The sequence below is a fragment of the Helianthus annuus genome, chromosome 6 (genome assembly GCF_002127325.2).
Source record: "Helianthus annuus cultivar XRQ/B chromosome 6, HanXRQr2.0-SUNRISE, whole genome shotgun sequence".
Taxonomy (NCBI): domain Eukaryota; kingdom Viridiplantae; phylum Streptophyta; class Magnoliopsida; order Asterales; family Asteraceae; genus Helianthus; species Helianthus annuus.
The window spans coordinates 4,595,846-4,609,207 of record NC_035438.2 but is presented as its reverse complement, the minus strand read 5'-3'; the positions used below and the strand labels follow the sequence as shown (position 1 = coordinate 4,609,207).

At 36.7% G+C, this 13,362-nt stretch overlaps 1 protein-coding gene and 1 long non-coding RNA gene across 3 annotated transcripts; both read right to left on the bottom strand.

Annotated features, from left to right (window-relative positions):
* Positions 1–824: 824 nt before the first annotated feature.
* Positions 825–6,779, bottom strand: LOC110884915. Of its 2 annotated transcripts, none has more exons than XR_002561691.2 (3): positions 1,947–2,107; positions 1,359–1,412; positions 825–1,092 (listed from the first exon to the last, which is right to left on the bottom strand). XR_002561691.2 is itself a non-coding variant. In XM_022132619.1 (3 exons), exons 1-3 carry the CDS (start codon positions 6,721–6,723, stop codon positions 1,076–1,078), a joined length of 1,152 nt encoding a protein of 383 aa, XP_021988311.1. In that variant the 5' UTR covers positions 6,724–6,779; the 3' UTR covers positions 825–1,075. The 2 variants fall into 2 exon arrangements, 1 of the variants encoding a protein (XP_021988311.1); XM_022132619.1 differs by lacking the exon at positions 1,947–2,107 and adding an exon at positions 5,643–6,779.
* Positions 6,780–7,647: 868 nt separating this feature from the next.
* On the bottom strand, positions 7,648–8,892 carry LOC110884916. Its single transcript, XR_002561692.2, has 3 exons — positions 8,732–8,892; positions 8,144–8,197; positions 7,648–7,877 (listed from the first exon to the last, which is right to left on the bottom strand). It is a non-coding gene; the product is annotated as an uncharacterized LOC110884916 (long non-coding RNA).
* Between the last annotated feature and the right edge of the window lie 4,470 nt (positions 8,893–13,362).

The window sequence follows — 13,362 nt, the reverse complement described above, 5'->3', positions numbered from 1 at the left end:
TTGAAAAATATATATTTTTTTAACGGGAAAATACCATGATTATAGAACAAGGGACAACAAAGCTGAAAAATATAGGTGTTAAATGTTGTATAAGGATCAAATATAAATGGTTTCTGGCTCATATTATTATACGGGACAAGTTTCTTTTTAAGGTTGTGGGGAGTGGGGCGTTTTATAAGGGGAGGGAAGCCAGGCAACGCTGGCTAACCCACACCGTGCCAGCGTTGGTCACGGCATTGCCCCACTAGTGTGGCTTTGAAGCCCGGTGTTGGGCGGGGGGGCGGTGTGAGCTGGCTAGCTAGGATTGGTTGTTGAAATTGGACCGTCTGGGGTAGCCATTAGGCACAGCCTGACAGCCATTGGGCATGGCGGTCTATAAATACACCCCCCCCCCACCTTCATTTTTTACCTACAATTTTTTTACAAATCTTCTTCAATCCATCTCACACCAAACAACAATTTTTTTTCAACTAAACCAACATCAAAAAACCGAACATGGTGCATTGGACGGAGGAGGAGGGGGAGATCGCACTTGTGACATCGATCGTCGATGCACAACGTACGTTACAACGCGGTCAAACCGCGTATTGGGGCCAAGCGTTCCAGCAATACCAACAACACGTTGGGAACGCTCGTCACCATTTAAACGTCTGCCAACACAAGTGACGTGAACTAAAACTGAAGTTGGATCGGTTTAAAGTTTGTTTCGATCATGTCCCTGCGGGGGACCTGAGCCACGAGATCGAATGGAGATCTGTAGGACCCAAAACTTTTTAAAGACACTACAAACTTTCAAGCAACAAAATGGTAAACGGGTCGAATAATTTACAAAACAAAATTCTGCATTTAACTTGGCAACGAACACATAACGTCCACAACCGTTTTCAATCCAAACTTTATATAAACAACTAACATAATCTTTTAACTACAAGTTCAACATCTAGTACTTTCGGATCATAAAACTTACAAAAGACCCGTTTACAACAAAAGGAGAGCATTTAACAAAAGTTTTGACCAAAGCTAATATCCTTGCGGAAGCGTGCTTCATGAGTGTGTTCGATCCGAGTGACGCCATTTAACAAGTAGATTTACCTACATACAAGCAAACCGTTAGACATTCTCATTACAAAATTCATACGACATCAATTACAAGTATGGACCTCAAGTAAGCATTTTAAACCTTCTTTCGGACATAAGCTCCTCTAAACTTCTCATTCTACCCTTTTAACTCATACGACCCTTATATAATTTACATATACGGCTCACATCAACTTATCACAATTAAAACATTTCCAACCATTGAACAATAGGATATAACCACATTACATGCTAATAATACAATGTAAGCAAGAACTTACCTTTGCCGTCCTTCGCTTGCGACCCGGATTGACTTGAACTTTCTTCTTTTATTCCTACATTCCGAATTCACGTACTTTAATCTCATGTCATATTTGAAATTCGTTCTTAAAATATGCATTATCATTCAAGGTTGTCTAGGTCCTAATCAATGTAATAATGCATCAATATGAGATTTATTTCTTTCAAGCATTTTAACAAACACTTGGCGTGCGTACTACCTATCAAGCATAGAGTACAAGTATTATGAGCATAACTTAACCATTTCATATCAACTTCATCAAGAACATCAAATTCTAATAATTTTCTATGCAACTTTCATTCATAAATTGTTTCTAACTAACAACCCGTTGATATGAACACTACCAATTCTAGTCATCATACCAATTAACATAGAACTTTTATAATTCTTCCTATCATCACATTTGCAAGTGGGTTTTATATAAATCTTTAACTAAATCAGAAATTAAACATGATTTGGCCCTCTATAAGGTAATTCCAACATACATTCATAATCAATTTCAAAGAAAGCTTCATACTAAATCAAAACCCATTCATGAAAAATTACCAAATCATGGAATTCGACTTACCATTCGTTTGTCTAGCTTAGATGATCGTTTTTATGCAAACATGCATTGATTTGGACCAAGAATTCTGCTTCAATTTGCTGAATTTGTAGAACTTGAGGGCTTGGGGTTTGTTTCCCCTTGGTTCAGTCGACACACACACACACTGAAGTGTGTGTGGTGTGTGTTAGTATTTGATTTTTAAGAAAATCACTTTCCCCTTTTCCTTATTTGGTCCCTCAAGTTTCTACAATTCGTCTTTAATTAACTAAACCTTCTCTTTTAGGTTATTCTTTCAAATTACATTCTAACTAGGTTTATATTTTTATTTAACTATATAATATACATGCTTGTAGGTTTTTGGGGTGTTACAAGTCCACCCCCCTTAAAAGAGGTTTCGTCCTCGAAACCCGGCTAACGTACCAAATAAAAACGGGTAGAACTTCTTCATCTCATCCTCCGACTCCCAAGTGAGATCCGATCCCTTTCTGTGTTGCCATTGGACTAAGACTTGCTTGATTTCCTTGTTACGAAGCGTCTTTACTTTGGAATCTTTTATAGCTACCGGTCTTTCTATATAATTCATTTTCTCATTGATCTCAATGTCTTCAATTGGTACATGGGCCGTTTCATCCGCTAAGCATTTTCGTAATTGCGACACGTGAAAGGTACTATGAATCCCTTCCAAAGAAGATGGTAGATTCAACCGGTAGGCCACCTTTCCAACTCGAGCTAGAATCTCGAACGGTCCGATATATCGGGGACCCAGCTTTCCTCGCTTACGAAATCGAATTATACCTTTCCACGGAGACACCTTCAAAAATACTCGGTCCCCCACTTGGAACTCAATAGGGCGACTTCTTCTATCCGCATAGGACTTTTGTCGGTCTTGCGCCGCTTTTAACCGAGCCCGTACGACGTCGATCTTTTCGTTGGTTATCGCCACCACATCATTCGGTGCGAGTTCCCTTTGCCCTACTTCTCCCCAACAAACCGGGGTTCTACACCTTCTTCCATACAGCATTTCATACGGCGCCATTTGTATACTACTTTGGTAGCTATTATTATATGAAAATTCTACTAGCGGCAAATGTTCATCCCAATTTCCCCCGAAATCTATCACGCATGCTCTCAACATGTCTATGAGAGTTTGAATCGTTCGTTCGGATTGGTCATCCGTTTGCGGGTGGTATGCGGTACTTAGATGCAATTGAGTACCCATTCCTTCATGAAACTTCCTCCAGTAGCGGGAGGTGAATCGCGTATCCCGGTCTGAGACGATAGACACCGGCACACCATGGCGGGAAACGATTTCATTCACATAAACTTCCGCTAACCTTTCCGAGGAATAGGTCTCTCGAATGGGTAGAAAATGGGCACTTTTGGTAAGACGGTCAACAACGACCCATATTGCATCATGCCCTTTCTTGGTTTTCGGAAGTTTAGTCACCAGATCCATAGCCACATTCTCCCATTTCCATACTGGAATTTCTAGGGGTTGTAGTTTCCCGTACGGTTTTTGATGTTCCGCCTTTACTTGGGAACATGTCAAGCATTTAGATACATACTTAACAATATCACGTTTCATTCCCGGCCACCAATAATTTTCCTTCAAGTCGCGATACATTTTAGTGGCTCCCGGATGGACCGAGTAACGGGACTTGTGTGCTTCTTCCAATAATAATGTCTTTGCTTCACAGTGTCGCGGTATCCAAACTCGCCCAAACCTTGTTCTTAATCCGCTCGCGTTTGCTTCAAGTTCACTTTCAAACCCTTTCGTTCTTTCACCTTTCGGATCGCCCTTATTCAAGGATTCGTCTTGCTCCTTTCGTATCGTTTCAAGAAGGTTTGGTGTAACTATCATTCTCATCGATTTCACTCGAATGGGTGGTGGGTATTCCTTCCGGCTTAGCGCATCCGCTACAACATTAGCTTTTCCCGGATGGTAAAGAATGTCGCAGTCGTAATCTTTGATCAACTCTAGCCACCTTCGTTGCCTCATATTGAGATCTTTCTGCTCGAAGAAGTATCTAAGGCTTTTGTGGTCCGAATAAATGGTGCATTTCGTTCCATACAAATAATGCCTCCAGATTTTTAAGGCAAACACTACCGCCGCCAGTTCGAGATCGTGGGTTGGATAGTTAATTTCATGTTGCTTTAGTTGTCTTGAAGCATAGGCAATGACCCTGCCTCGTTGCATCAAGACACAACCCAACCCTTGATGAGATGCGTCTGCATAAACCACTAAGTCTTCCGTTCCTTCTGGCAGCGCTAGAACGGGGGAACTTGACAATTTCTCCTTTAACATTCGAAAAGCTTTCTGCTGATCATCATTCCATTCGAACCTTTCTTCTTTCTTTGTTAGTTTAGTTAAAGGGAGGGCTATTTTGGAGAAGTCTTGGATAAATCTCCGATAATAGCCGGCTAGACCTAAGAAACTTCTTACTTCACCTACATTCTTCGGGGGTACCCATTTCATCACGGCTTCTACCTTAGAGGGATCCACTAAAATCCCCTTTTCGTTAATTACATGTCCTAAAAATTGCACTTCCCTAAGCCAAAACGCACACTTAGAAAACTTAGCATATAATCTTTCCTTTCGAAGCGTCTCGAGTACCTGACGTAAATGACTTGCATGTTCAGACTCGCTACGAGAGTATACTAAAATATCATCAATAAACACTATGACAAACCGGTCTAACATATTTCGGCATACCCTATTCATTAGATCCATAAAAGCGGCCAGAGCGTTAGTTAACCCGAATGACATTACCAGGAATTCGTAATGTCCGTAGCGAGTTCTGAACGCAGTCTTAGGTACATCCTCTTCCCTTACTCGTACTTGATGGTAGCCCGATCGCAAGTCGATTTTTGAGAACCAACTCGCCCCTTGTAGTTGATCAAAGAGATCATCTATTCTCGGAAGTGGGTATCGGTTCTTTACCGTGAGTTTGTTAAGTTCACGGTAGTCGATGCACATTCTCATCGACCCATCTTTCTTTTTAACAAACAAAACAGGCGCTCCCCACGGGGATACGCTAGGGCGTATGAAACCCTTGTCAAGAAGTTCTTGTAATTGGATCATTAATTCCCGTACTTCCGTGGGTGCCAACCGGTAAGGGGCTTTGACTACCGGTTTGGCATTTGGTTCTAATTCGATACGAAACTCGACTTCCCGCTCGGGTGGAAGTCCCGGCAATTCGTCCGGAAATACATCCGGGTATTCATTCACTACCTTAGTATCTTCAATTTTTAAAGCTCCTAATTTGGTATCGACTACATAGGCTAAAAATGCTTTACTTCCATTCCTCACGTACTTAATTGCTTCTAAGATAGTGCAAAATTTTGCCCCTACTTCCCTTTCCCCGTGAATGGTTACCCGTTTCCCTTTAGGAGATGTCACATGAATAATTTTGTTTTCGCATAAAATTTCCGCGTGATAACGGGATAACCAATCCATACCTACCACTACTTTAAATTCTCCCAAAACCATAGGAATCAAATCAATATCAAAATCTTCATCATCTATAGTGATGTTACAACCCCTACATATTTCGTGCAAAAGGTAACTCTTACAGTCGGCAATTTCTACTTCGAGAGGTGTACACATTCTTTCTATCGTGAATAAAGGGAAACGTGCAAGCTCACTAGAAATAAATGATCTACTAGCTCCGGTATCGAATAATATATAAGTGGGTATAGTGTTTATCATATAGATACCTGAGACCACATTCGGGTGAGCTCTCGCTTCTTCCGTGGAGATTTGGAACATTCTTCCCTTAGCTTTCGCGGGTTCTTCTTTCTTTCCTTCCTTCCTCCCTCCTTGTTTGAGCTTTGGGCAATCAGCTTTCACATGACCCGATTCGTTACAATTATAGCATACCCTCTTGGGATTCGGACAGTTATAGTACGGATGCCCTTCTTGTCCGCAATTGTAACACCCCTTCCTTCCCAACAAACATTCACCCGAATGGGGTTTCCCACATGTCTTACATCGTGGAAAACCTCCTTTGGAAGCTTCCTTCTTTCCTTGATCATGCGTTTTAGGTTTCTTAGATGAGCTTTGTGTTGGCCCCTTCTCGGCTTGCCTTTTCTCTCCACGTTCGTCTTGCCTTTTTATTTCAATTTCCCTATCCCTCGCTAGATCAATGATCTCGTCCAAAGTTTCACATTTCGAAGTAGTTATGAACTCCCGGATTTCAGCCTTAAGCATGCCATGATAACGGATAATCTTCTTTCTCTCTGTTCCAACTATTTCTTCACAAAACTTCAGTTGATCAAGGAAGGTGTTCGTGATTTCATTGACAGATTCATCCCTTTGTCGGAGTCGGAGAAAGTCTTCTTGAATTCGATCCACCGCTGATTGTGGACAATGGTATTTGATAAAAGGTTGTTTGAATTCTTGCCAAGTCAAAGTTTGAACTCGATTCTCTCCGATCTCCTTACTATACGAGTCCCACCAATCTTTAGCCCTTCGTAAAAGTTGCCCGGTGGCAAACATGACTTGATCTTCCTTGTCACAATGACTTCGAATGAACACCCCTTCCATGTTAGCTATCCATCTTTGACATTCTATGGGATCGATCTCCCCATTAAAGGTTGTAGGCTTACATGCCATGAAATCCTTGTAGGTGCACCGTCTTGCTTCCTTCTTGCCTTGAATCCCGGTTATCATTTCCTTCAATTCATCCACTTTGCTCGTGATCATATTCTCCACCGTACTTAGTACTTGGCCCTCCACCTCTTGGGCTAACTTTGAGACGTTTGCATCAAACGCCTTCGTTACCTCATCCGAAATCATCTTGTTTAACTCGTTTCGAGTTATACGTTCGGTAGTATCCGTGTTTCCTCCACTTGCCATCTACAATTGAACATTCATGTTAAACATTATTACATCCGTTTTCTCAGTCTTTCTATACTTCAATCATAATCACTAATTCATTCTTGTAAATCGCAATTTCATCCAACTTTTCTATGTAAACATTCTAGATACACTTCTTACTTTACTCATCCATGTATAAAACGTCCCGTTCTTTTACACATTCCTTATTAGAGCATGGTAATTATTAGTAATCTAAATTTCATAGAAAATTTGAGGTGTTCTTACGGTTTAACAAGTGTTTGGAACGGGTTTGGGAGCCTCGGAATCATAAACAAAACAATTCAGCAAAGCAGTTCAGGAGAGGGCGTCGCCGACGGCACAAGGCTGCGTCGGCGACGGTTCCCCAAAATGTCTGTCGCTGAGTTTTCTCCGTAGGCAGGGAGTTAAGCCGTCGGAGCATTCAAGTGCGTCGCCGACGCCCAAAAGGGCCGTCGCCGACGGTGCTTCTGGCCTGCAGTCGCTGTTTAATCAAAACCTTCATTCTCAGCCTCTTTTTCCAACCCGAAATGGTCTCGGGCAGCCCCGAAACCTTCGTTAGCGCACCTTAACATCCCCAACCATGATATACTAGCAACTAAACCATAACCCAATCCCATTTCTATCTATAAACATAAAATCTTTAAATTACTTACTTGCGTGGCGCTTTGGAACGAACACACTTTCACAAGAGCTTTCGGTTTGAGTTCGAGCACCATCACCTACTCGAATCCCTCAAACCTAGGCTCTGATACCAACTTGTAGGACCCAAAACTTTTTAAAGACACTACAAACTTTCAAGCAACAAAATGGTAAACGGGTCGAATAATTTACAAAACAAAATTCTGCATTTAACTTGGTAACGAACACATAACGTCCACAACCATTTTCAATCCAAACTTTATATAAACAACTAACATAATCTTTTAACTACAAGTTCAACATCTAGTACTTTCGGATCATAAAACTTACAAAAGACCCGTTTACAACAAAAGGAGAGCATTTAACAAAAGTTTTGACCAAAGCTAATATCCTTGCGGAAGCGTGCTTCATGAGTGTGTTCGATCCGAGTGACGCCATTTAACAAGTAGATTTACCTACATACAAGCAAACCGTTAGACATTCTCATTACAAAATTCATACGACATCAATTACAAGTATGGACCTCAAGTAAGCATTTTAAACCTTCTTTCGGACATAAGCTCCTCTAAACTTCTCATTCTACCCTTTTAACTCATACGACCCTTATAAAATTTACATATACGGCTCACATCAACTTATCACAATTAAAACATTTCCAACCATTGAACAATAGGATATAACCACATTACATGCTAATAATACAATGTAAGCAAGAACTTACCTTTGCCGTCCTTCGCTTGCGACCCGGATTGACTTGAACTTTCTTCTTTTATTCCTACATTCCGAATTCACGTACTTTAATCTCATGTCATATTTGAAATTCGTTCTTAAAATATGCATTATCATTCAAGGTTGTCTAGGTCCTAATCAATGTAATAATGCATCAATATGAGATTTATTTCTTTCAAGCATTTTAACAAACACTTGGCGTGCGTACTACCTATCAAGCATAGAGTACAAGTATTATGAGCATAACTTAACCATTTCATATCAACTTCATCAAGAACATCAAATTCTAATAATTTTCTATGCAACTTTCATTCATAAATTGTTTCTAACTAACAACCCGTTGATATGAACACTACCAATTCTAGTCATCATACCAATTAACATAGAACTTTTATAATTCTTCCTATCATCACATTTGCAAGTGGGTTTTATATAAATCTTTAACTAAATCAGAAATTAAACATGATTTGGCCCTCTATAAGGTAATTCCAACATACATTCATAATCAATTTCAAAGAAAGCTTCATACTAAATCAAAACCCATTCATGAAAAATTACCAAATCATGGAATTCGACTTACCATTCGTTTGTCTAGCTTAGATGATCGTTTTTATGCAAACATGCATTGATTTGGACCAAGAATTCTGCTTCAATTTGCTGAATTTGTAGAACTTGAGGGCTTGGGGTTTGTTTCCCCTTGGTTCAGTCGACACACACACACACTGAAGTGTGTGTGGTGTGTGTTAGTATTTGATTTTTAAGAAAATCACTTTCCCCTTTTCCTTATTTGGTCCCTCAAGTTTCTACAATTCGTCTTTAATTAACTAAACCTTCTCTTTTAGGTTATTCTTTCAAATTACATTCTAACTAGGTTTATATTTTTATTTAACTATATAATATACATGCTTGTAGGTTTTTGGGGTGTTACAAGATCGCAAAGATCGAGTGGAGGCACAACAGGAATCCGGAATTTAAGTGGGTTCCCCATTCTAACATTTATCGAACTCTGTAATTTTTTTAGGATAACATTTATCAAACTCTGTAATTTTTTTTAGGAATTATTAACTACTTTTTTTAATTTTTAGGATTTAATAAGTAGTTTTTTTTAATTTTTAGGATGTTATGTAACTTTTTTTTAAAAATAATATAAGTTTGTGTTTTATTTTATAAATCTCAAGTATATAAAAAATATAAAAAAGCCAACATGGGCCACCAACACCGCTAACCCACGCCGCTTCCACACCCTACTTTTTTGGGGATGATCCGGTGAAACCCACAATCGCCATATGTCGAGCAAAGCACCCAACCCAAACCCCCCACCTCACAGCCTAAATTGATTTGGGGTTTGGGAATTAGTATTTGGTTAGATTTGTATGGTTTTGAATTTGGTTTCCCCAATTAATTATATATATATAGGTAGAAGATCCTGTAAAAAGTGCTCAAAGTGTATTATAACACTATATATAATACTATATAACACCATATAAACACTGTATAACAATATGGAACACCATATAATACCATATAACACTATATATCATTATATAACAAATAATGTAAGTATCTATGGAAAACCCACTTTAATTTAGAAAACTCGGGAAACTCAAAGCTCCCAATGTTTTTTTCTTTTGAAAAAATTTACATATGTTATATACATGTTTTTAAGGGTTTTGGGCAAAAAAAAATCAAAAAAGCGCCGAGTAGATATTTTTTAAAAAAATAAACAAGTTTTGGTGTAACACATGTTACAAATATGTTAGATGAATGTAACATGTGTTACACCAAAACTTGTTTATTTTTTAAAAAAATATCTACTCGGTGCATTTTTGATTTTTTTTGCCCAAAACCCTTAAAAACATGCATATAACATGTGTAAATTTTTTCAAAACAAAAAAAACATCGGGAGCTTTGAGTTTCCCGGGTTTTCTAAATTAAAGTGGGTTTTCTATACATCCTTCCCCATAACAAATATAACACTATAGGTTGCCTGATAGTATGTCTATGATAGATGTATAGTGGTATATTTGTTATATAATGATATATAGTGTTACATAGTGTTATATGGTATTATATGGTTTTACCTATTGTTATACGGTGTTTATATGGTGTTATATAGTATTATAAAACACCATATAAACACCGTATACATATTGTATAATACACTTCTCACACTTCTCATACTTTAGGCCCTTTTTACACTATTCTTACCCTATATATATATATATATATATATATATATATATATATATATATATATATATATATATATATATATATATATATATATATATATATATATCATTTGTTTTGTAAGGATTAAATACAAATGAATTTTAAAGTGTTAAACTTACAAAGTGAATGGATTTTTCTTTTTTTCCTTTTTTTTAATTCTTTTTTCATTTACTAAGCATGTTTTTAGTTGAAAAAAAATAAAGAAATATTTTTTTATAGCTACTCTAAGTAATTATATAAACCTTTTACTTTTTGGACTAAAATACATGTTTGGTTGGATGATAAAAAGGAATTAAAATTAAAATTTATTCATTTCTTACGTTAAAATCCATTTTTACAATAACGTTATCCATATATGTTCGGTTTTGAATTCAGGTCTATATTTGTTGTTAATTTCAAGTTGTTTTTAAAATTTGTATGTCTTTGAACTTGGGTTGTTTAAGTTGAAGTGGGTGTATGAATTTGGGCCGAATGTGTCATGGTTTTTTGACTTTTACATACTTTATCATATACTTCGAGTTGATTGTGGCATTTTCTTATAATAAAAATTTAGATGAGATTTAATAGAAAGAATTATTATAATGAATATTATTTAAACCATATATTGTCATTCAACATTAGTTTAATGTGAAAAAAAATATATACTTATACTTAAAAGAATAAAGAATAAAGAATAACTTCCTTCATACATTGTTTAATAAAAAAATGTCGTGAGAGAAAATATAAGAGTATATTACAATTTCCGTATATAAACTTTCACATTTCATCATTTATCTTCGTAGTTATAGTAATCAACCTTAAAAATATGGGCTTGTCACAAATTTCGTGTTTTTACTCTAAGCTCATATGGTGTGAGCAAATGTCTCAAGGTGTTACCCACCATCACGTTAGAGCCACATTGGACCTGCCCCCCACCCCACCCCACCCCACCTCACCACAACGCCCCCTCCTCTGTTTCTTCTTTCGCTACTGGGATAAAGACCACCAACACCATAGCGCCCCCTTAACACCCAAGTATTGGTGTTTGACGCCCTCTTTTATGAAAAAGGCCTCTACATCGGAGGTGAGGTGGTTGTTGACGTCGGTGGGCTCACGCCCAACACAAGACAACCTAAGTGCCGTTAAAAGTTCGGTTAATTTTTTACAAATTATTTTGGACTTACTATTAAAGGATAAGATGTGTAATTTTCATAGTTATTTACTTTTATTTTTTTCCATATTATAATTACTATTAGATGACAAAGTGTTGTAGTATTCTTATCTTTTATATTTGTTATCAAACGTTGACAACGACGACAACAACAATAACAATAACGAAGACTACAACGATGACAACAACAATAACAACAAAACGACGACGACAACAACAACAAAAACAAAAACAACAACGATAACAGCAATGACAACATCAACCACTGTACCAAGTGACAGGGGCGGATATATATAGGACCAAGGGGTAGCCTCCGCTACCGCTTGGTCGGAAAATTTTTTACGTTTTTAGTGTAAATTTTGGAAAAATTTGACGTTTTTTCGATTTCGTTAAACGTTCCCCTTTGATCGAAATCCTAGATCCGCCAATGCCAAATGAATCACACCCATAACAAAACTATTGATAGGGTATTGAGAATGAGATGTGGCAAATTGTATTTCTATACCTAGGAATAAAGATGTTTCTTCTAGAGAGATTCTTATCTCCAAGATAAAACAACAAACTAACAAATAACTAGTACTAAAAATATAAGTTATAGAAAGTTACCGATAAGCGAAGAAAAGATGAAAGAGTATAGTAGAAACTTAAATAATATAAGATGTATACATAAATGCAGGTAGCAATAACATGCATGTTAAACCTAACAGCATTCACACCGATTCTTTATCCATATTTATCTATATCGATATAATTATACTAAAAATCATTACGTTTTCTCTTTTTTTCAATTAAATAATATTTTTATACTTTTATTATTATCTTTTCTCTCCCCTCCACTCACAACCACCTTTAAAAATATTAAAAAATTTATAAGGGTAAACAATGTTATCAATACACAAGTGTAAATCAATGGTCAGGATTTAATGATGAAAATACACTAGTGTATTTTACGATTTGATGACAGGTTCTAGAGTGAACACTAGTGTATTTGTAAACTGAGTGAATAAATCCTAACCATTGATTTAAACTTGTGTATATCCTTGTGTATTGATAATTAAGGGCTAGAATTAGTTCATTAGTGTTCACTATTAAGGAGGTTGTTCACAAATAAACCTAACCCTATATATATATATATATATATATATACACATACATATACAAATTTAATTTTGGATAATAATTATATCATTGACTAAAGGAACTTAATATAAGATTAATTATAGATAACTATAGTATTTGACATTATTCCATGTATAAATTAGCAAGTTTTTTGTGCATCATGACTTGTACCTCATACTTGGGGACTTTTTCAAAAAAAAAAAAACTTGATTTTTCACTTTCAACTTTAAAATTTTTTCTTTTACATTTTAACCTATTTGAAATTTTTACTTTTAACTCAAACTTTTTCATCTTTTATAATTTAACACAACACTTTATTATTTACAACTTTGGTCCCTCATACTTTTTATCTTTCGCAAGTTTTTCGTTTTATGTTTCGTTCTAAATTTTGCGAGTCAACATGTCGTAGCGTGCATGTGAGGTTCAATGTTTTTGCTCTATTTTTTCATATTTGACAGACCCATTGCAACGCATCCATTTTTTCCTTTTTGAAAACTTCCCCGCAACGGGCGGGTCCTAGATCGACTAAGTTATTATTTTGTACGTTTTACGTTTCTGGTTAATTTCTTCGCATTAAGACACTGTAACGGGTGTGTGTGATTCAACGATTTTAGTCTCTTTTTCGTTCAGTGTAATTTTTACCATTTTATCTATTTTATTCTTACGATGTTGAGAGTCGATGTCGTTGTGGCATTGGTGCTACTTGGCAC

Bases quoted from the DNA above. Each gene is read 5' to 3' on its own strand.
- LOC110884915 (XM_022132619.1), bottom strand. From the start codon at position 6,723: ATGATTTCGGATGAGGTAACGAAGGCGTTTGATGCAAACGTCTCAAAG. The intron at 1,413-5,642 runs GTATCTATATGA...TTCGGAATGTAG, and splicing joins TCACCCGAATGTGGTCTCAG to GAATAAAAGAAGAAAGTTCA.